The sequence below is a fragment of the Dromiciops gliroides genome, chromosome 4 (assembly GCF_019393635.1).
Source record: "Dromiciops gliroides isolate mDroGli1 chromosome 4, mDroGli1.pri, whole genome shotgun sequence".
Lineage (NCBI taxonomy): Eukaryota > Metazoa > Chordata > Mammalia > Microbiotheria > Microbiotheriidae > Dromiciops > Dromiciops gliroides.
The window spans coordinates 189723686-189746578 of NC_057864.1; the positions used below are offsets into that span (position 1 = coordinate 189723686).

Here is a 22893-nt window from a genome sequence, read left to right on the forward strand (position 1 = left end):
CAGCCACTAGGTGGAGTTTTCAGAAATTTGCAAATAAACCAGAGAGGTATGATGTAATGCTGGAGGTTCCAAGCTTTTTTCAGGCCTTGGATCCCTTGGCTTTCAGCACACCTTCCTGTACCCCCTAATCAATGTGAAAAGAAATAAACTCTAGCTTTTACCATGCAAATGCTCAGAAGAAAACCTCCCAGTACCTTCTATTCAATAGAAAAGGAAATACATTCGAATCCATGTAAGAAACAAAACAAACAAACAAGCCTCTGTGGGCTTTGACTAGGTCATCTCTTAGGGGTTCCTTCCAGCTCTAAATGTAATTCATCTTCCCTTGTGTAAAAAGGGAATGGGATCCTAGAGCCTACTCATTAGCCCAAGTGCTGTGAATGCAGCAGAGCCTGGGGAAAGAACAGTACATTTGGCACTCAGAAGACTTGGGTTCAGGTCACTGTTGGGTTTTTTTTGGTGGGGCAGTGAGGGTTAAGTGACTTGCCCAGGGTCACACCGCTAGTGTCAAGTATATGAGGCAGGATTTGAACTCAGGTCCTCCTGAATCCAGGGCTGGTGCTTTATCTGCTGCCCACCTAGCTGTCCCCTCACTTTTTTTCCCGTTTTTTTTGTTTTGTTGTTTGTTTTTTGGGGGGGGCAATGGCAGTTAAGTGACTTGCCCAGGGTCCTCCTGAATCCAGGGCCAGCGCTTTGTCCACTGCACCACCTGGTTGCCCCCTCACTTCGGACCCCTCTTAATTATGTGATCATGGGCTTAATTTTCAGGAGCTGATGTCTTGATCCACAAAATGGGGATGACACCTGTAATACCTGCCTCACAAGGTGGTAGTGAGGACCAAAGGAGAGAATGACTTAAAATGCAATACAAATGCCCACTCATTTATAGAGCTATTATTATTATTATTATTTTTAATTTTTGCAGGGCAATGAGGGTTAAGTGACTTGCCCAGGGTCACACAGCTAGTTAAGTGTCAAGTGTCCGAGGCTGGATTTGAACTTGGGTAGTCCAGGTACTCCTGAATCCAAGGCCAGTGCTTTATCCACTACGTCACCTAGCTGCCCCGAGCTATTATTATTTAAAGGAGGAAAAAGCTGTTTCTTCTGCCCCCAGCCCCCAGCCAAGTGACTCTACCTAGCTCAACCTGGGAAGTTGGTAGGTCTAGACTAAGGGCTAGTTGGCAGGCTGTGGGTGCAAAGATTCTTGGGATTCCCTAGGAGAGGATCTAACCAATGGGCTTTTCAGTATCAAGACTCTGAAGCCTCAAGAGGTCGAATTAGATCAGACAAAGGGATTAAGGATCCTGGAATTCTATTTGAACTCCCACTGATTCTGTTTCAAACACCCTATAAAGCTATGGTCTCATATGGCTAGGGAATGGGATAATCTCTATTATTTAATTTTCCAGCTAACTGAGGCTTATTTTATTTTTTTGCCCAGGGTCACATAGCTAGTGTCAAGTGTCTGAGGCCACATTTGAACTCAGGTCTTCCTGAATCCAGGGCTGGCGCTTTATCCACCTAGCTGCACCCCTCCACCCCCTTATCTTTTCAAACAATACAAAACAGGTCTTATTTTAGCTTTTTTTGGACGGAAAAAGACCTCAGTTCAAATTCTGCCTTGGCTACTTAACCTCAGTTTCTTCATCTATAAAATGGGGATAATAGCACCTCCCTCCCAGGATTGTTATGGGATAACCCGACATCTGTGCATTCTTAATATTTGGATGACTGTGTTTCAGTGTACTTGGTTTCCTTTGTAATCCTCATTTATGAATTTAAAATCATATTCCAAGAAGGGGTCTATAGGTTTCACTAATTGCCCAAGGGACCGTGATAACAAAAATGTCAGAATCCTTCTATTTTCAACATTTAGCACAATACCCCAGGCATAGCAGGTGTTTAGGAAAAACCTTCCCCTGTCCAGAAGCTGCTTTCCCTCTCCATCAGATTCGAGTTGGGCTGTTAGCAGATGGAGAGAAACCATTGATCCTGGGAAAAAGCTTCCATTGATCAGTTAGTTGGAAATCCAGAAGGCCTAGAGGCAGGCACTTCCCAACATCAGATGGGTTAAAGAATGAAACCACCCTCTCCCAGTGACCCCCAACCTTCCTCCCCACTTTTTTTGGTGAGGCAATTGGGGTTAAGTGACTTGCCCAGGGTCACACAGTTAGTGTCAAGTGTCTGAGGCCAGATTTGAACTCAGGTCCTCCTGACTCCAGAGCCAGTGCTCTATCCACTGTGCCACCTAGCTGCCCGCCCCACCCTTCTTTTCACCACCATCCAATTTCCCAGGTCTTTACCCTCATCCTTAGTACATGCTGGGGTTCCCCGCCTTCCCTTATTCCTTAGAAAGCCAATGGGAACATCTAGCAAGTGCCTGTCTCATAGAGGACAAAACTACCAGGAAGTAATAGGCAGCTGGGGACTTTGCTTAAGAGGGTGGGATCTAAACTTATTGGGGGGGGGAACCTCTCATTACAACCACACTTGCACACACACCTCTGGGGCAGGAAGGGCTGGATATAGAACTAGGGGTCAGGGTAAAAACTACCTCCTCAAGGTCACTGCATTCTGAATTTATTCTTTCACCAACATCACTGTCCCTAAGCCACTCGCAGTGATGAGACATCAGCCAAACCTTTTTCCACTTTATTATACAAAAAAAGGGGGGGAGGGGGGAACAAAACTTCCAAAGTTGGCCGCAGCCAGACATCTCCAGCCATCCCACCCCCCCTTTCCCAGTGATAGAAATCCAAGTTGTGGCCATAGTTGTTGAAACCTACAAAACACTCTTTAAATATTAGAAAAAAAATAGGGGGGGCCTCCATAACCCTCCCTTAGGCTCCCCCCTTAAAAAGAACAAAACAAAAACAAAACCCCACCCTACCAACTTGTCCCAGTGCCAAAATGCACTTAGTGTGACCTCTTACAGTACCAACACCCCCCCACCCCCCCATCTTCAATCTTGTCTGCACTGTAAGAATTTTTCAATACAGGGGGGAAAAAGTCCCAGGTTTGGTTTTTTTTTTTTTGCTTTTGTCTTTTATACTAAAACATAGTCCACTTGAAACACAACAGTGGTAGAGCCAGTCATCTAAGGGCAGGAAGTGGGATTGATTTCCTGCTAGGTGTTAAGGTATGGAGAGTGACAGGCAAACACGTCCAGTGGCAAACAGATGAAGCCCTCCACCATCTCCGGGGGACAGGACAAAGGGATGGGGGAAACCCCCTCCCTCCCCCCATCACCCCATAGCATCTGTGTTTTCCTGAGGTCAGGGCATAGATTGTCTGGCTACCTTTGGGAGAGTCTACCAATCACTCAAGACTGGGCCTGTCAAAGTTTCTCCTCTTCCCACCCAACATCCATTTCCAGTTTCCCTCTGTCCCTTAGTTTTCCCATCATGGAAGAAAAAATTAAATGGAAAACCTAAATAAGTCACTGACATGATTGTTGTTTTTTTTAAATCCAAATTTAGTCAAACATCTAAAAAATGATATTCACAGAAATAAATCCAAAGTGGCTTGGGGGTGTCAGGTAGGCTAAGGAATTGGGGAGTTGGGGGGGAGAGGGTTGGCTGCATCCAGCAACCCTTAGCAAAATGAAACATCACAATAAAAACCAGGCTACCTGGGTGGATGTAGGGGCCCAGCCTGAGGAATCAAAAGGTAGTTGGGAGCAGTGAAGTCTGAAATATACAAATATTTTAAAGTTCTCAACCCAGTCCTGGAGCCTCTGCTCCTCAGCCTAGCTGACCAGAATCAAGTCTGCAGCCCCTCCCCAGAAACAAAACTCCCTAGGGCCTAAGATAACCCCCAACCTCATGCCATCTAGGTCAGAGAATCATTACCACCCCCCAAAAAAAGACCCCCCCACATACTTACACACACACACACACACACACTCACACTCGCACATGCACACAAACCTGAGGGAACAAGGGAGCAGTCACTCCATACAGGTTTCCTGTCCCGCCTGCCCCTGCCCCCCCAACAAAGTGTCTCTCAAGCAAGAATTTGGAATTTGAACTTGGGGGCCTGCCTCTCTCCCCTGGGGGCAGAGCAGGGTAGACAAGGCAGGGCAGCCTCCAGTCTGCTTCCCAATTCCCTTCTTTCTGTCTTAATGAAAAGGCTCAAGGAGTCAGGCCTCATTTCTCTGTCTCTCTCTCACACTCACTCTCGCTCTCACACTCACACACACACACACACACACACACACACACACACACGCACGCACGCACGCACGCAGGCACTGGAATACTCAGACACGCTTATATACAAGCCATAGTCACGCGTCCACACTCGACAGTTTTTTAAAAAATGACCCCCTCCCCCAGTCCTCCCTAACCCCCAAACGACAGAACAGACAGAGACAGTAGCGGAGATCGGTAGGAAACATCTCGTTGACAGCTCAGAGCTTAAAAAAAATTATATACACATATATAAAAAAGACTGCTGCCCTGCGGGGCAGGGAGAGCGCCTTCCTGCAAGGGGTAAGCCAGGGCAGGAGGACTCAGGACCACCCCCCATCTTCTTAAAGGACCCCCTGCAAATGTCCCCATACCCCCAGTTCCAACGCAGTGGTCAAGGCAACCAGTCACACAGGGGAGGTGTGGGGGGGGTGAGCAGGGGGCACAGCTTCTGAACTCCCTCCCCTGAATGGGGAAAGCAGGGAGTGAGAAGAGCCCCATTCCAACCTTCAAGGCCTCCCCACCCCTGAAAACCCATTCCAACCCCTTTGCACCCCTCCTTCCCCCCAGCCCCATTCCAATGTCCATGCTAGGAGCTGTAAGTGCAGTGAGATCCACGGTCCAGGGTGGGCAACTAGGGGGTGGGGGCTGTGAGGAGATCCAGAGGGCAGGGCAGAGGAGGAAGGGCAGACACTGGCTCAGTCTGATGGTCATTCCCCTGGAGGCTCCCCCAGGGCTAATATTTCTCTAAGGTTGCAGAGTCCTAGCCTGGGCTCCCCCCACCCTCACACCCCCCATGCATTTTGCTTTAAAAAAAAAAAATGAGGGTGGGCAGGAGCAGAACTAGAGGGGGAAAAAAATAGGAGTCACAGAGGGGACTCGCCCTTCAACCCCTCCCCAGGCCCCCAAAGGTTTTCCCAGACCCCTGGGGGTACAGAGGCAGGCCTGGCCTCCCCCCCCACCCCAGGGCTCAGTTGGAATCGGAGTCAGAAGAGTCTCCCGAGGAGGATGAGCTGGAGCTGCTCCCCTCTGACTCATTGTCCTCGTCTTCGTCCTCGTCTTCGTCCTCATCATCATCCTCTTCGTCGTCGTCATTCTGAAAGGGGTAAAGAAGAGCAGTGATTTGGGGGGGGCCTTGCCCACTGCCCACACGGGAGAAAACTGAACCATTAGCACTTGCCCTGGAAGGGACCACCATCTCCTGGCCTTTGGCGGCAATCCCCCTACTCCCCGCATACGAGCTCTCACCTCATCCCCATCTTCGCTCTCATCCTCACTGCTGGATTCAGAAGAATCACCCCCCTCATCTGAGGAGTCTCCATTTTCATCGTCGTCATCATCCTCTTCATCTTCTTCCTCTTCTTCCTCGTCGTCATCATCTTCCTCCGATTCCTGGAGGCAGGAGGGAGGAGCTATTGATGTCCACTAAGAGCTCCTCCCTGGACCCAAAGAGATCGCATTTCTTCCTTCCTGCCCCCTTCCCTTCAAAAACCCCTTTTCCTTCCCCATTCCCACTCACCGACTTGGACTGCATGGTGGGCTTAGATTTAGGGTTCGGGCCCCGAAGCTTGGTCATGCTCTTGCGTTTCTGTAGGTGAGGGATGGGAAGGGGAGCAGAAGCAAACAATGTTGAATTTCAAGCCATGTTATTTCTGGGACAATTAATTTTCTTTCTTTTTTTTTTCAGGGCAATGAGGGTTAAGTGACTTGCCCAGGGACACACCGCTAGTAACTGTCAAGTGTCTGAGGCCTGATTTGAATTCAGGTCCTCCTGAATCCTGGGCTGCTGCTTTATCCACTGTGTCACCTAACTGCCCCCTCACAATTAATTTTCTCTTTCTTTTTTTACAATTAATTTTCAATACCAATGGATCTCTCTGCCTAGGCCTTTCCTCTCCCACCAAGCCCAGATCCTTCCCTCCCCATACCCCACCGCCCCCCCAGACTCACATTGGAGATGTATTCTTTGTAAGCAGCACGGTCCTGGGGAGACAGACTCTGGAGGACAAAAAGGGAGAGAGAAGTATGACACTCAGCAGCAAAGGTGGGGAAAAGTTCCTTTGGACCCCTGTAGAAACCTGGGTGATTGCCTCTGGTTTCTAGCCCTCCCACTCCAAATCTCTGCAAAGGATTTAGAGGAGGAGCAGACAAGGTGAGGGCTGGCAGAAGGGTTCTCTCTTAACATACACCCGCCCCCCTTTCATCTCTACCACATACTGCAAACACAAGGAGAATGGGCCTGACACTTTTTAGGCTTCCATTTTTCAGAACCTGCACAACTGGCCTCTTAAGGCTGGCAGGGTCTAACTACCTGGCCTTCCCCTGCTGCTCTGGTGTAACAAGCCCTGGTCTATGGCTACGTGTACACCTATATGGTTTCTTTTTTTTTTTTTTTTTAGTGAGGCAATTGGGGTTAAGTGACTTGCCCAGGGTCACACAGCTAGTAAGTGTTAAGTGTCTGAGGCCAAATTTGAACTCAAGTTCTCCTGACTCCAGAGCCGGTGCTCTATCCACTGCACCACCTAGCTGCCCCTCCTACATGGTTTCTAAGGCAGTGCAGGCCTCTTTCTCTGGTTCTATGAGAATCTTGGCTTTTCTTTGAGCATGTCTCCTCTCCCCCCCCCCCCATCTCTCTCCCTCTTCTCTTTCCTTCCTTGCTGGGAAGAGGCAGCAGTGACAGAGACAGGGGCAACATGCTTGTCTGACGTGGGAGTCAGGACTCTCAAGCTGTAAACCTGCCTTGGACACTGACTGACTAGCCCTGCTACAACCATGGCTGAGTTTCTCTCAGGAGTCTCACTTTCCTTATCTGTAAATTGGGCTTGTCAACTGCTGCTGGGTCTGCCCCCACTGGGTTGTGAGGGTGGCCCTTTGCAAAGCCTAAAGCTCTATTCAACTGTCGGCTGTTATTGCTGAGTAATTTGAATTGAAGCCTAATGTGATTAATCACACAGCTGAATCTGAGCAGAGCACACTCGCTCACACACATGCACAGATTTTCTTGATACTGGATGCTTTCAAACTCCACCGTTTACTAATGTTATGCCTTTGCCCCCTGCACTATGATAATAATAATAAAAATAATGACGACGGCGAGCTAGCATTTATATCGTGCTCTAAGACCTGCACAGTTCTTTACAAATACTTCATTTGATCCTCACAGCAACCAGGGAGAGAGGTGCTATTACTGTGACGGTTTTGCAGAAGAGGAAGCTGAGGCTAGGTGATTTGCCCGGAACCACACAGCTAGGAAGTATGTGAGGCCCCACTTGAACTCAGGTAGGTAGCTCTTCCTGACTCCAGGTCTGGTGCTCTGTGCCCTATGGTGCCACCTGGCTGCCTCTAGGTCTAAGTCCTTTTCTGCAACTTTGCACCCAGCTAGTCAGGTGTTCCTTTCTGCTGCTAATGGCACGGAAGGATAGGGACAAGTAGCAAGCATCTTACTCATCTCTCTGAGGTCCAAGGCCACACGATGGAAATCCATCATCATGCTAGGCCTAGAACACAGGGAAGACTGCATGGTGGAATAGGCCAGAACTTCACTGAGAGGACTCCTTTTTTTTTTTTTTTAGTGAGGCAATTGGGGTTAAGTGACTTGCTAAGGGTCACACAGCTAGTAAGTGTTAAGTGTCTGAGGCTGGATTTGAACTCAGGTCCTCCTGACTCCAGGGCCAGTGCTCTATCCACTGAGCCACCTAGCTGCCCAAAGACAGAGGAATTTATTTATTTATTGTTTTTGTTTTGTTCTGTGGGGCAATGGGGGTTAAATGACTTGCCCAAGGTCACACAGCTAGTAAGTGTCAAGTGTCTGAGGCCAGATTTGAACTCAGGAACTCCTGAATCCAGGGCCGGTGCTTTATCCACTGCGCCACCTAGCCTCCCCAAGAGGACTCCTTCTTAAGCAGCACCGATGTAGTGGAAAGAATATCAAATTTTCATAACAGGGACGACGCTGGACTCAAATCTCAGCTTTAACAATTACCAGCTGTGAGACTCCAAGGAGGCCTGAAATTGGGGTCAAGACGACTCAGGTGCAAATCCTGCCTGAGACTTAAGCTGTGTGATTGTGAGCAAATGCTAAACTTCCCTGTGCTTCAAATTCCTCATCTGTATGAAGGGGGAGCTGGCCCCTTTTGGCTCTCAATCTACAATCCTATGAATTTTCCTAGCTTGAGTTTCATCACCTGTGAATCAGAGAGAATAATACTTGCACTTACCTACTCTGTGTGTGGCTGCTATTGTGAGGAGAGCATTTTGGAAAGCTCAGAAATACTTATGGGAAGGTGACTGCTTTTATAGGTCTCCCTCCTCCTCCTCCTCCTCCTCCCCCCAAGCATTGCTTCCTCTGTACCCCAGCTCTCACCTTGACCCAAAGGTCCAAGTGCACCTTGTATTGCTTTTGTTGCTCTTCTGCTAGCTTCTTATAATGCTCCTTTTGGCCCTGGGAAATTCGCTGCCACCGGCTGCCAATCTCCACCATCCTCTCTTTCAGAGGCAGGTGGTTCAGCTCCCCATTAGACAGTAGCTCCTGGGAGAACTTCTGGTAACCGTTCCTAAGGGGGAGGAAACAAGAGGTCTTGTCACAACCACAGCCCCAGGGACCTTCTGGGGGAAAGAATTCTGCCCCCACACCCCCCACATCCTAGCATCAACTTTTGGATGTCAGAGCTACCCCCCCTTGCCCAGGACATAACTCACATGGGAGGCTTTTTGGGCTCCCCCTGGAACTTCATCTTCTTGGAGGAATTGGCAGTTGCTGGGGGAGCCCGCATCTCACTCAGCTCTCTCTACAGGAGGAGGGGGGGAGGGAAAGCTTGAATCAGTTTCCAAGTCCCATCCACCCACATACCCAACCCTCAAAGACATGGCCCATTCCCAGCATAAACTTTTATTAAGCATCTACTAGGTGCCAGACACAGCAATAATCCCTGCCCCTACCTAATCCCACCCCTCTGAGGGAACAAAGTAAGGGCATTAGCTAGGCAAATGACAGGGCTGGGGTGGGTGAGTGAATGTATGTAATAGAATATGACTGCCCCCTCACAAGAGGATGGTGTCAGAGAAGCCAGAGAGGACTTGGATGGAAGAGAGCTAGGGCTGGCATTGATAAGAACCCTCCCCTTCCCCCCTAGGCTGCCCCCCCCATACACCTCCCCCCACCTCATATCTCTTCTGGTCTTCAGCTGCCTTCTTAATCCACATGAGTTTCTCCTTCTTTTCCATATTGTTCCAGGTTACCTCCATAGCCTTCAGGGCTTTCACCCGGTCATTCTGGCCAAGGAAAAGTCGGTCAGATGTGGGGAGGGTCCTTGGGGGTGTCTCTACATGCACCCCAAGCCGGCTTGCTCACGTGGACTCTAGGAGGAAGACGTTCCCCCTCCCCTCAGCCGCCCTCACACCGCCTTCCAACCTTGAAACGTGCCAGGTAGTCGCCGATGACGCTCTGCTGCCAAATCTCCTCTGCAGTCTTGGGCGACTCGGGCAGCTTTCCCCTCTCCTCCCGCTCTGTCCCAGGCTTCCTCTCTGACTGCGCCTTCAGGGCCGCCTCTCTTGCCTTATACTTGGCCTGGGGTGAATAAGGTCAGAAAGGCAGTCAGGCTGCCTTCAGGAGACACCTGTTTCCAGTGGGTCCCATGCCTCCACCCTCAGCCATAACTTTCTCAGAACAATGATACAATGTACAAGAGATGTTTCAATAGGTCTATCCCAGGGCAACCCCACTAAGGTTCTTCCTAGGAGACTTCCTCCACCTTATCAGACCCGAGGCCTCTAGGTGGTGCTATGGAGAGTGTACTGGCACTTGGAAAGACGTGAGTTCAAATCCTACCCCAAGATATTTACTAGCTCTGTGACTCTGGGAACGTCACCAGACCTCTCTATCTATGCTCATTTCCTCTGTAAAACAAGGGAGTTGGTCTCAATGGGCTCTAAATCTCTGATCCTCTGATCTAATCTTCTACTGCTGCCAAGGGCCACAGAGTGCTCACTACAGGCCAGTGCTAAGCATAAGGTACTGTGTAATCAGCCCTTTACAAAACATTATCTCCTTTGATCCTGACAACATTGGGAGGTGGGTGCTATTATTAATCCCATTTTACAGAGGAACCAACTGAGGCAACAGCAGTGATGTGACTTGTCCAGGGTCACACAGCTAGTACATCTCCAGGACTGGATTTGAAGTTAGGTCTTCCTTTTTCCAGGCCTGGGGTTCTATCCGCTACACTACCAAACAACTACCTCTAACAACCTGGCTCAAAAAGCTGTACTGGGAGGAAGGGTTGTTGGGTTTACATTGGTGCTGTTTAATAGACATGGGTGTGGGTGTGAGGGAGAAAAGCAGGTATATTTCTTTATGGGCTGTCTCCAAGTAGCTCTCTTCTCCCAAAGGTACATCTCTAAGTTGAGGATCCTACTAACTTCTCCAGGCCTCAGTTTCCCCATCTGTAAAATGAGAGGGTTGGGGCTTGATGGCTTCTAAGGTCCCTATCTTTCCTGGCAGGAGCTAGAAAAGTGGGGGGAGGTACTCTATGATCCCCCCAACCTTTTTCTTCTCGGACAGGTCATTCCACATGCGTGCCAGGAGCCGGGTCAGCTCGCTCTCTGACAGCTCAGGCCGCTCCTCCTGCAGCTGGCGTCGCTTTTCCTCCGAGAAGATGAACATGGCGGAGACAGGCCGCTTGGGTTTCTCAGAGCCGCCCTGGCAAAAACAGGGACCTTAGCGGGAACCTGGCAGGGACCTTAGAGGCCATTGAAAAGCATGGGGCACTGAGTGACTTGTCTGTTTCTGGTGGCAGGGAGCCTACATACACATCCGACGAAGTTAGGGGTTGGGGTCTGGTCTCTGAGCCCGGGGTGCTGCGCCGCTCCCCTCCATCCATCCTTACCTTGCTACCATCTGGAGAAGGCTTCTTGGAGGCAGGGCTGGTAGCTCGCTTCCTGTTGATGCCTAACATCTTTTCTTCTCCCAAGACACGCTGCTGTTCTTCCTCAGGCAGGCTCTGAAGGGGTGGGAAGGAACATGGGGTGTTGGGGCTGCTCTTTTCTTCCTTGTCTGCCTCCCCTCCTTCCTTGACTGAGCCCCTGGAGGGGGAGTCAGGAATTTCTAAGCTTTCACGTAAGCTCTGCCTTAGGGTCGTAGGGATCCATAGTGCCTCAGAAGCCAAATTCCTCATTAATTTTTTTAAACAGCTGAGGAAACAGTGTCAGGGACTGAAAGTGGCTCCTCCAAGGTCACATAAGGTATGAAGTACCAGAGGTGGGATGTGAACCCAGGTAAGTCCTCTGACAAGAGCAAGGGCTCTAGAAGGGAGAATAAAATAGCTGTAATTAACATTTATATAGCACTTACTGCATGCCAGGCACAGTGCTAAGTGCTATAATAATAATGGTAACAGTAACAACAACAATAAGTTAACATTTATAAAGCATTTGTTATGCTAAGTGCTTTATAATTATTATCTCATTTGATCCTTACAATAACCTCAGAGGAGGGAACTTTTATTATCCCTATTTTTACAGATGAAAAAACAGAGGCAGACAAGGTTAAGTGACTTGCCCAAAGTCACACAGCTTTGCCCTCAGTTCTTCCTGACTCCAGGCCTGGTGGGCCTGTGCCATCTACTGTGCTGCCTTGCTGATGAACCACTATTCTTCTGCCTGCTACTGAACCTCCTGAACTGATCTGGTGGTTCACTTTGATTTGAATGAATGTGATGACATCTCCACTTGACTTGTCACCTCACTGCATCTATGAGAAAAACTAGAGGGGATCTGTCTTTTTTTTTTTTAAGTGAGGCAATTGGGGTTAAGTGACTTGCCCAGGGTCACACAGCTACTAAGTGTTAAGTGTCTGAGGCCGGATTTGAACTCAGGTACTCCTGAATCCAGGGCCGGTACTCTATCCACTGTGCCACCTAACTGCCCCCTAGAGGGGTCTGTCTTGCTGCATTCTCCTACCCCTAGTCAGATGCAACCCCAGGATCTGCTGGATTCTCCACTGTGCCCCTACCTCCATCCCTTCTCTCTCAGGGGCTGCCCATGTGTAACACTCACCTCCAGAAAGCGCAGGAGTTCAATCTCATAATCTTTCTTTTTCTGGGGAAGCAGGGAGGACACGGTCATGTCATATACAGTTAGTTGGTCATAGAAGTCTGTTTTTTCATTCTTTTTTTTGGCGGGGGGTGGGGGGGGTGGGGGGGTGGGGATGTGACTGGACAAGCCCGGCATTAGGTCAGGGAAGGCTCGTCCACTATAGAAATGACATATCCTTTCTAAACTTTTAAAGCTTCCCCCCAGGGTCTACAAACACCATTCACATATGGGGGTCGATGGGAGGCATGACAGAAAGGAGCAGCCATAGCACAGGCTTGAAGAGCAAACCTCATATAACAAAGTTTCTGACCAGGAAGGAACCTCAAGGTCCTATGTTGTGAAGTACAATGGCCCTTGTAGGGAGAGGAGATAAGGCCTCTAGGTTCTGCTGCTATTTCAGAGAGGACGTATGGGTGAGTGAGAGGAGGAGGAGGAGGGAGCTAGCGATTCTCAGAGTATGTTCCAGAGCCCCCTGAGGCTTCCCTAGATACTTTCAGGATTTATCATCAAAACTATTTTCACAATAATATGGTAAATATCAGTCACAAAAGTTCTCCATAATTTTTAAGAGTATTAAAAAAAAGGAGTCCTGAGACCAAAAGGTTTAAGAGTGGATGTGCCAGATTTTGACAATCATTAAAATTTTTTGTGTCCTGGACTTTTGGGAATCTGGTGAAGCCAGTGGACTCCTCAGAAGAATGTTTTTAAGTAATTGAAACAAATGATCAATTTCAGCCAGAGATTAATGGGGGGAGGAGAAGATGGATTTTGTTTTCTCATTCAAGTTCATGGGCCCCTCCCTTTGTTAGAGTCTGAAGATCTAGTTGAGAAGCCCTGCATCCATCCATCCATCCATCCATCCATCCATCCATCCATCCATCCATCCATCCATGCCTGGAGAGAACACATGCCCATTGGGTGTTGGCAGCAACCAGAAGTGGGGTGGCTGGTCCTCTACGTCTTCCCTTCCCACACCTACACTCACCTGGTCACACTTCTTGTGGTAGGCATCTTTCTCCTTCTGGGAAAGGAGCTTCCACTGCTGGCTACAGAGCACCATTCTCTCTGTGCTGGGTACGTCCTTCATGTTGGCCATCAGCTCCGCACAGTAGAGTGAATAGCTATTTCTGGGGGAGAGGGAGGGGAAGGCGATTAAGTGGGGGTCATTAATCAAGGCGTGCCCACCACTTGCCACCCTCACAGAGCCCCCCCCCATCCCACCCTTCCCCTCCTGGGAGCAGCTCTTACGGAGGGGGCTTGGTGGGCCGCCCATCAAATTTGTCCTTGAGCTGGCGCTCTGCCTTTGTGAGGGTGGACTTGGTGATGCCTTCCTCGCTGATGTTGAGCTCTGGGTGCTTCTGGATGTAGTCCCTCATGATCTCCTGCAGAACCAGGGGTAGGGCGGAGGGAAGGGCGAATGGGGGCAAGGGGTTAGCAGGGATAGGTTGTGGGAGGCCGGCGCTTCTGGGCACAAAGGGGAGGAAAAAAGCTGCTGGGGGGGTGGGAGCAGCCAGCTCTCTGGCCATACCCTCACCCCCTGGCAAAAGGGGGTGGGGGTGGGGTGGTTTAAAAGCGCCCTGCCCTGCTCTAGCCTGAGCCTTTAAGAGGGGTCAAGGGTGGGATAAGGGAGAGGAGAGGGGGCCAGATGGCCCCTCCCTCTATTTGGGGCCAGGGATTAAACACCTCCCTTCGCTCAGCCTGGAAGTAACTTCCCAAAAACAGAGCGAGGTGGCCATGGAGTAGAGTGGGTGAGGGTAGAGGGGTGAGGGGGCCCTCTGGGGGTCCCCTGCCCCGCCCCAAGTCATGAAGAGCTGGGGTGAGGGGCTGGGGGGCCCAGTGGTGGAATGCAGCGGAAGCCTGACCTCATACTCCTTCCGCTGCTCCAGGGCCTTATGAATCCATTTCAGCCTCTTTTTGTCCGAGAGCTGAGACCACTGCTTCCCCAGGGAGTCCTTCACCTCCTTCGTAGTGGCCTGGAAACCAAAAGCCGTCAGACACACACAGGCAGCCCGGGCAGGGGGAGGGGGGCAGAGAGACCCCCTCCCCCAAGGAGGGGGGACAGGAAGCCACGGGAGGACACATCAGCGTCCTCCACGGGCTGGAAGGGAAGGGATGGAGAGGAGGGTCCAAGGAAGGCCCCCCTCTCTCCCTCTCTCAGGGTAACAAGCGTGCGCAAACACTCTCACACACGCACACTGTCCAGCCCCCGGCCTTGTCCGTGCAATCTGCCCCCCTGCCCATGGGCTCTCCTTTCCTGCTCCCCAGCGCCGTGCATGGCCCCTCCTGGCGCAATTACCCAAACCTCCCTCCCCCCAGACCCTCCCAAACCCCAGCCCACTCACATCAGGGCGAACTTTCAGATACACCTTCTTTTCATGGGTGTACCACAGCTGCTGGGGGGTTTTGGGTTTCTCAGGCACATCCGACTTCTTGGCATTCTGGATTAGATCAGGGTGATCCTCCCTAGCCAGAGGGTACCAGTAAGTGGGTGCTGGGACAAGAATCCCAACCCAATTGCTCCGACCCCTCTCCATCCCTATCAGAACCACCAAGGTCCTTAAGTGCCAATTTGGCCAGAGGCTGTGACCACCTCCCATGCCTCCCCCATCAGGCTACGTTCTCCACCAGGGGTCTTCATCAGAATCGAATCCTTCCCCAAAGTGAACACAGTGTCCTAAGCCAGCTGCCTTCTGGCAAGTTCTGTAAGCCCCTCCTCTGATCCCACTCCCTTACCTGAATCGAGCCAGGTTTCGTTCAAACTCTTGCTTCTCTCTCTGGAAGTCTTGAATGTACTTCATCTGCCGGAGGGGAGGAGGGGTTACCCAGCAGGCAAAGTCTGCCTTTCCCCACACCGCAGAAAGTCCCATAAATTCACCCCAATAGGAGATTGATGCAAAAGAGGAGACTGAGCTTAGGAAAGGAAGGAGGTCTGGCTAGCCAGAGAGCTACTGTCTGCCTGTCTTTAACAGCAAGGGCAGATCAGCTAAGTCAGTATCCCTAAATTATCATCTAAGCACTGGGTCTAAATCTCACCTGACACCACCTGTGTGACTTTTGAGACACCCATTTCCCCATCTGTACAATGAGCAGTTCAGATAGATAGCCTCAAGGTCTTTTCTGGGTCTAGAATAATGGTTCCATCATTTCTCTGTGCCCCACTTTTTACTTGCCTGTCAGAATTACTGGTGGGTCCAATGGGAAAAGTACACCAAATCTGAACTGGGGTCCAAAGGTCCTCCTCCAATACTTCCTAACAGTGTGACATTGGCCAAGCATCTCATTCTTTTACAGGCTCAACTACCAATTTCCACAAGACCACCGAGGGCCTCCAACATGAGGGTGTGCAAAGCGTTTCGTAAACCCTAAACATGATCTAGTCCCATTTCATTATAAGAGTGACCTCTTCCTGAAAATGGGTTATTTCAAATCCATAAGGGTCACTTGCTATTTATCAAGCCCTGAATTGCTTTGCTTCTCTCATGCTAGTATGCCCTAATTGAGCTGCTGCCTTACCAATTTCTGATTTTTGGCTACCAGGTTTCCTCTAGGGTCACACTTTGGGGTGCTCCTCTTATCCCTTCTCTCACTGCCTTTCTCCATTCCTATTTATTTTCCCTTCTTATCCTGTTCCAATTACACCCTACCTCCTCTCTAATATTTCTCCCTCCCATAGACATTTTCTATCTAATCCTTATTTATAATCATGTTTCTTCCTATAGTTTTCTCCTTCCTACTGCAGATGATAAGGTTTAGGGCTGGTGGGCCAATTATGAGATCATGTAGTCCAAACTCTACCTTACAGATTGAGGAGCTGAGGCACAAGACATATCTAAGACCACAGAGAGCAAGAGGCAATCAGGATTTGCTTATAATCTTCCTCACCTCCCACCAGTTCCCTCAGTCTTCTTCCCTTTCTATTTCTGAATTATATCTTTATATTCCCATTTCTCTTTTTAAAATGATCCCTTCTTTTATTTTTTCCCTCACTGAAGAATTAATTCTCTTTTTTACTCTTACATTTTTACCCTTCCCACCATCTTCTCCCCATCTTTCAGTCTGGTCTCTTTCCTAACTTCCTTTACCCTTTCAGTGTTTCCATCCTCTCTCCAGTTCTACTTTAATTCTTATCCCTAAAAGAACTCAGACTGACCATGCTGAAAGCTAATCTATCTCACTAAGGGGAAAGCCCTCAGCCAACAAAAACCAAGGCAGCCTAGTGAGGACTGGTGACATATATTCAGTCACCCACTGAGCATATGCAAAAAACCAAGCTACCTGACTCCCAGGTTGATGGTTCTTTCCATGAGACCATGCTGCTGCTGCTTCTCCTTTTGTGTTGTTTGCCTGCCCCTCTCTCTCCATGTGTATATGTAAACAGTAATATATATACACAGGTGCACATGTGCCATCTAAGCATAGTCACCTCTTACTCTTCTGGTCCAACCAGGGCAGGAAGCAATGACTTAAAAGAGATGGGGTTCCCATTTGACTTTGAAATACATTTACAACTATTTTTAAATTACAAATTTACTGTCCTCATTGTTTGGCTTAGATTGATGTTCTTCCCTATGTATAACTTGTCCTCACCTCCTGTTTTCCTCCTGCCTCCATTTTCCTTCGTTCAGTCTCTTCTCTCTCCCTCCCCTCTCTGATTCCTGCTTGTCTCCTTTTTCCATGTCTTAACTATCCTAAATTCTAGCCACTGTTGCCCACCTCCCCCTTCCCCTCCCCCAATCTCTTCCTTAGTCTTCATCCTTAATCCTATAGCTACACTGGTTTCTCTACCTGTTTATTTCCATCCATTCATCCACCTACCCACCCATACCCTCCCTGCCCCCTACGTTTGGTTTGGTGTGGAAGTCTCTATAAAGAAGCTGTCAATCACTGTTCCCATTTCTAGCTCTGTGGGGTTTGGTCAATCCCAGCAGCTCATGTCCAGCTTCCTGCCCACTAGTCTTCCTGAAACTGAAATCTTAATCTGTGAGTGGGTCCATGCTATCAATGTGTTTTTAAGAGAGCATGCCTTTATGCATGTCTGTGTTAACAGAAAAGCATGCATACCTACAATGTGGATTCAAGTTTTGGATGAAGCATTTGCGGGACTGCCAAGTGTGTGGGGATGCATGTATGTGGGGGAATACATATACAAAAATAAGTGTTTATGGGACAGGATTTGTGTATATCTAGGTGTCCACATACTTGTACCATGCCTTCTTGAGAGAATACATGGCCTTGTATAACAGGATAAGTCTATCCCCACCTTAGTAGTTGATTTATGTGTGATGAAGCCTGTAAGTGAATGGGTGTGCCCAGTTACCACAATTCTAAACATCCTGTGTATGTGTGTGCGCGCGCGCCCGTGTGCACACAGGTGCATGCACACACGTGTACATGTGTCTATGTGCGTGCCCTCGCCTCCACAGGGAAAGTGGAACCACACCCCTCCCCTCCTTTCTCCTTTTGTCCCCTCCCCCCACCTTCTTCTTCTCAGGAAGCTCCTTATATTTCTTAGACAAGATCTTCGTCAGATCCAGGTTGCTCATTTCTGGGTGCAGTTTTGCATACTTAGCCCGTTTCTCCATAAAAAATCGGAAATAAGGGGTCAGAGGCTTCTTGGGGAAGTCTGGATGTTTCTGCAAAGAGAAAGGCCAAAGTGATAGCCAGGTTCAGCCTTCTCCTTCCTCTACCCCAGACTCATTTTCCCTCTTAACTCATCAAGTCTGGAAGAGACCCACCTTGAGTTTTTTGCCTTTGTAAGGATTCTTGACATGCTCCTGGGCATCCAGAATCAGTTCTGTCAATGTTCGAAACTTCCTTACCTTAGGAAGGACAAAAAAATGACATTGGGGATGTCAGGGGCTGGGACCGCTGCTGTCCCAGACTTCATTCTCTTAGGTAATAACCATATTACCAGAGTAAAAAGTAAAGTCCCAAGCCAGGTAATAGACGCTCTTACACATCAGCAAAAGAAAGCACCTTCTCTACCAAGTTACTAGGGGAAAGACAAGTCACGCCCTTGACAGACAGACAGACAGGACACACACACACACACACACACACACACACACACTCCAATGGGTAGATAACGACATCCACATGGAACAAATGATGGTAGTCTGCCTTGAGAGAATAGAGCAGGTGTGGGTTTATTAGAGACGGTTACCTCATTGGAGATCTCAACCCATTTGAGTTTGCACATATCCCCAGAGAAGTCCTTAAAGGCAACTTTCTCCCAGTCCATGTGTGATTCTGTGGTTTTGAACTTGGAACTGTCATTAGAAGGCAGGTTGTTCTTCATGCATTCCAACAAGGTCAGCATATCTTCCTGGGACCAGCGGTCTGTCGGGAGGGAGCCAGGTGGATGTCACTATCACAAAAGGCTACAGCTGGGCTCTACCCAGTAGAATATAAGCTCACTGAGGACAGGGGCTATTTCACTTTTTTGTCTTTGTATTCTTGTCCCTTTTGTTAAGTACACCTGGCAGAGTAGGTGTATTCAAAAATGTTTCTTTGCCAAATTACACTGCCCTCCAAAGCCCAGCTTCCTTCAGGGCCAAACTTATCTCCCTGAGAAATGCATGGCAGAAGGCTCCTCATCCCACAGAGAAGAGGTGAGCTGAGGCCAGCTTCAATTTGCCGTCCTTAGGCATCTTTTGCTTCTTGTCTCCCACCACCATTAGCAGTGTTTTCATAAGACTACAGATTGGGCAGGGACCTTAAGATATCTTTTCCAACCCTCTTATTTTATGGATGTGCAAACAGAGACGCAGAGATGAAGTGAACTGTCTAAGGTCAAACAGTAACAAGTTGCAGAGCTGGAATTTTAACTGGGCCTTGCCACCTCTCTGTTGGGGATTAGTCCTAGAATCATTCCCTATAATACTCTCAATATCAAAAAAAAAAAAAGAAACTGAAATCATATAGAAAAGAAGAGACCTCATCAGATTAAGGAACAGAACTTTGGCTTAGGCTAAGTAGCAGAAGCAACAAAAGGGGTCCTGGGGGGGGGGGGCGGGGAATGGAGAAAAAAAGGGAGGAACAAAAGCTTGCAGGGACATAGAGGATGCCCTTCCCAATGGGGCCGGATGTAGGGACTGCTTCGAAGCCCACGGAGTTCAGCTGGCTTTTCTGAGAGGGGAGGAAGCGGGGGAGGCAACAGCTGCCAAGTTGTAGCTGAGGCTTAACACCCTACCCTGGCTGTGGATGTGGGAGAGCCCCTGAGACTCACACAGATGCTTCTTGATCACATCTTGAAACCAGAGGGTAAAAGAGGAACATCTTCAACGCCCCATATCCCACAAGAAAGGGATATACACGGGGGAATTTCTACAGAGGTAGGAGAAATGGAATTGAAATCGGGGTGGGAGGAGAGAAGAATTGCCCCTTGGCTGGAGAAGGACTTGGACTTGTAGGAATCTGAAAAAGCTACAGCCATGAAGCATAGGGGCAGTATCCCCTGGGAGTGAAAGAAGAGGGTTGGGTGCCTTGGAAAAGAATGCCTAGCCTTCTTGGCCCAACTCTATAAGAAACCAAAGATGGGGATTTGAAACAGCTGTTCCAAGTCTAGACCCAAAACCAGAATCTGGGTTTTTTTTGCACTGTATCTGTATTGGTTTAGGGATGGTGAGGGAGAAAGAAGGGAGTGTTAAGCAGCTGTCCCAGGGACCAGAATCAAAGTGGTTTATTCATTTTCATTTTTATCCAGTAAGTAACCTGCAACAGACAGAGGTCCTTCCTAGCATAGGTCACACGGACCCATAATCCTCTCAGGGCAATGCCAGATGCTCCAATCCCTATCCCTTCCCCCACCCTCCCCCTCCTTCTCACAACTCTTTCAGTATTCCAAGAGTGAAAAAAGGTTTGAACTCTGTTGTCGAATATAGGCTAGGGAGTAAAGTAACCATAAAGAAGCCAGCCACCCCCGAAAATTCTATCAATTTAAACACCAATTCTCCTCTTCATACCCAAACCCTTACCCTTCCAAACCCAAAGTGAGAGGTGAATTCTCTATAGCCTCACATCAAATGGCTACCCCCACCTCCCATCCCCACTTCCCCAGCTGGCTGGAGCCTAAAGGAAACAGGGCATTTTGTCCTGTGAAGATTGAATACTTATTCTTAAACACCAGGATGGAAAAAGGGATATACTCTATGTATGGGGGTCGGGAGAGCAGGGGTATTTTCTGAAATGGAGGACAAATAACTTAGATCTGTCCAGTCTTGTAGGAGCAGAGGAGAGCAATTGCTTTGATCTGTAATGCCTTCATTCAACAAATACTGATCAGGCGCCTACTGTGTGCAGAGCATCGAGGGACCCAAAGATAAATAAAACAGGTTGCTTGCCCTCAAAGGGCTTCTAAAGTCTTATTCTTTGTGCTTTATGGAAGCCCATCCTTCAAGGCCCAACCCCTACCCCCTAGCCCCAAAAAGGATGATTTTGCTCAAAGTATAAGTAGTAGGTAGTGCTGAAAGCAGTGCACAGGATGGAAGAGAACACCATGCCCCCAGGCTTATAGACCTCTCATCTTAAATGGGGGAGGAGGTGGTAATGATGAGAAACTGAGGCTAGAGAAGGGCCAGCTCCATATCCCCACAGAGAAGTGGGTTCCTAAGCCCTGAGTTGGGGTGAGGGTAAGGGTTCTCCCACCTTGGCCTTTGGGTACGGCCATCTCCAGGTCGGTGGGGCAGTCAGCTTCTCCGTTCATTGTCCAGCTGTCCAGCTTCCACTTCTGTCCTGTTGAGCCAGCCCGGGAGTGAAAGGCGTTTCACCCTGGAGAGAGCACACCCATTCCCCAATTTAGTCCGGCTGGAAGCAAGAGGACGTTCCCCTTCAACTTCTCCCCCTAAAAGAAAGGGGGCAGTCTCCACACTTCCCACCCTCCCTCTGGACTGGCAAAGGACCCCCCCTCCTTCTTTGCCCCCCTCCTCCCTCCCCCTTCCCATCCTTCCCCCTCCCCCTGCAGCAGGGCTCTGCCTAGGGGAGGTGGGCAGGCTTGCAGGAGTACTCCCAGGCCCCCACGTGTGTGGTTGCTCAGGGCTCCAGGGTGCAGCGAGCTCCACCCCAAGGAAAAAACAAAACTCTCTCCACGCGCGAGGGAGGGGGGTGGCCGGAGGGGAGGGGGGGGAGGAGAAGGGCGGGTAAAGGGCGCGCGCCGCCGCGGGAACAGGGGCGCGCGCGCGCCAGTCTCCTCCTCCTCCACCCCCCCCCCTCCATTCTCTGCTCCCCCCGCCTCCGCAGCCCGGCGGGGACCCGGACGCTGCGCAGGCACCGCCAGCCCCGGAGCGCCGAGGCCGCACCGCCCCCGGGGACCCGGATCCAGATTCCTACCGCCCTCCCCCACCCCTCCCTTCCCCGAGCCGCCAGCCCGCCCCAGGCCGGGCAACTGGAGCTCCCCCTGCCCCCAGCCCCGGGGGACCCTGCCGCCCCCCGATCCGGAGCCGGGCTCAGCAGCAGCCGCGGCCCCAGCGGCCGGAGTCAGCACCTCCTCGTCCCCCGGGCCCCGCGGCCCAGTCCAGGCGGCGCCCCCGCCCCGGCCCCCGGGGAGCCGAGCCAAGGCCGAGAGGGAGGGAGGCAGGCAGGCGGGCGGGCAGGCAGGCGGGGGCGTACAGGACTCGCCGTCCCCGCCGCCCCCTCCGGTGATCCGGGAGAACTGCGGCTCCCGCCCCGGGAGGAACGCGGGCTCCCCCGCCCCGCGGCCAGGCTCGGCCTGGGCCTCCTCGCGCCCGGCCGTCCCGTGCGTCCTCCGCCGTCTGCCCCGCGTTCTCTCTCCCCCTAGCCTCCTCCTCCTCCAGCTCCCCCCAGGGCAGGATTTCTCCCGGGGGCTCGGGCCCCCTCGCGCGGCCTCCGGCTTCGTCCTCGTTCTCCTGCTCCAGCTCCCTCGGCCCCAGCCCACGTTCTCTGGCCCTTTCTCCCCTTCCGCGCTCCCGGGGTACCGTTCCCCCGAGCAGCCTCGGCTTTCGGTCCCCTCCCTTCACGTTGCTCGATCGCCTTCCCCCGGCGCAAGCTCTCGCTCTTCCTCCCCAGCCCCGGCCCCGATTACCGGGCGCAGCTCCGCGTCCGGGTGCCCCGCTCCCGCGGCTCCCTCCTCCCCCGCTCTGCCGGGCACAGCCGCAGCTCCCTCCCGCGGCAGCTCCTCCTCCTCCGAGCGCGGCTGGGGCGGCGGCTGCTGAGGCGGCGGCTGCTGAGGCGGCGGCGGCTGCTGCTGCTGCTGCTGGGGCGGCGGCGGCGGCGGCTGTGGCTGCGGCGGCTGTTGCTGCTGCTGCTGCTGCTCCTCGCGGCGAAAAGCACAAAGCACAGCGCCCTCCGCCTGCAGGCAGCCCGCCCGCCCGCCGGCCGGCCCCGGGCTCTGCGAGCACACCCCCCGTCGCCGCTGCAGCCTCCGCCGCCGGAGCGGGAAGGAGGAGGGAGAAGGGAGGAGGAGGAGCGGGGAGGGGGGGCGGGAGAAGCGGGGCAGCGAGCGCGTCCTTCCCCGTAGAGCGCACACCGACCCCCGGGGAGCGAGCGCCCGCCCGCCCGCCCCGAAGGCTCCTCTCCCTCCCACAGCCCAGCCCGGGCGGGCTCCACGGGGGGCAGCTGGGAGGAGGGGCGGGGAGCTGGGGGGGACCCGGGCGGC

At 51.1% G+C, this 22893-nt stretch overlaps 1 protein-coding gene across 6 annotated transcripts in view; it reads right to left on the reverse strand.

Moving 5' to 3' along the window:
* UBTF (upstream binding transcription factor) overlaps nt 1–22893 on the reverse strand; it is a 33832-nt gene that overhangs the window by 9125 nt on the left and 1814 nt on the right. For 2 of the 6 annotated variants that reach the window (XM_044001607.1, XM_044001609.1), the window contains exons 2-21: nt 20928–21050; nt 18445–18620; nt 18017–18100; nt 17759–17914; nt 15015–15079; nt 14624–14744; nt 14144–14254; nt 13530–13663; nt 13267–13408; nt 12243–12284; nt 11075–11188; nt 10732–10887; nt 9601–9756; nt 9351–9461; nt 8889–8977; nt 8554–8743; nt 6141–6188; nt 5710–5778; nt 5439–5582; nt 2637–5286 (exon numbers count right to left, since the gene is read on the reverse strand). In XM_044001607.1, coding sequence (XP_043857542.1) covers nt 5161–5286; nt 5439–5582; nt 5710–5778; nt 6141–6188; nt 8554–8743; nt 8889–8977; nt 9351–9461; nt 9601–9756; nt 10732–10887; nt 11075–11188; nt 12243–12284; nt 13267–13408; nt 13530–13663; nt 14144–14254; nt 14624–14744; nt 15015–15079; nt 17759–17914; nt 18017–18100; nt 18445–18620; nt 20928–20985 — 2292 coding nt within the window. In that variant the 5' untranslated portion in view covers nt 20986–21050 and the 3' untranslated portion in view covers nt 2637–5160. Of the gene's footprint in view, nt 1–2636; nt 5287–5438; nt 5583–5709; nt 5779–6140; nt 6189–8553; nt 8744–8888; nt 8978–9350; nt 9462–9600; nt 9757–10731; nt 10888–11074; nt 11189–12242; nt 12285–13266; nt 13409–13529; nt 13664–14143; nt 14255–14623; nt 14745–15014; nt 15080–17758; nt 17915–18016; nt 18101–18444; nt 18621–20927; nt 21051–22213; nt 22233–22320; nt 22472–22893 lie in introns of those variants that run through there. The other 4 variants (XM_044001608.1, XM_044001610.1, XR_006356314.1 and 1 more) reach the window with 4 other exon arrangements.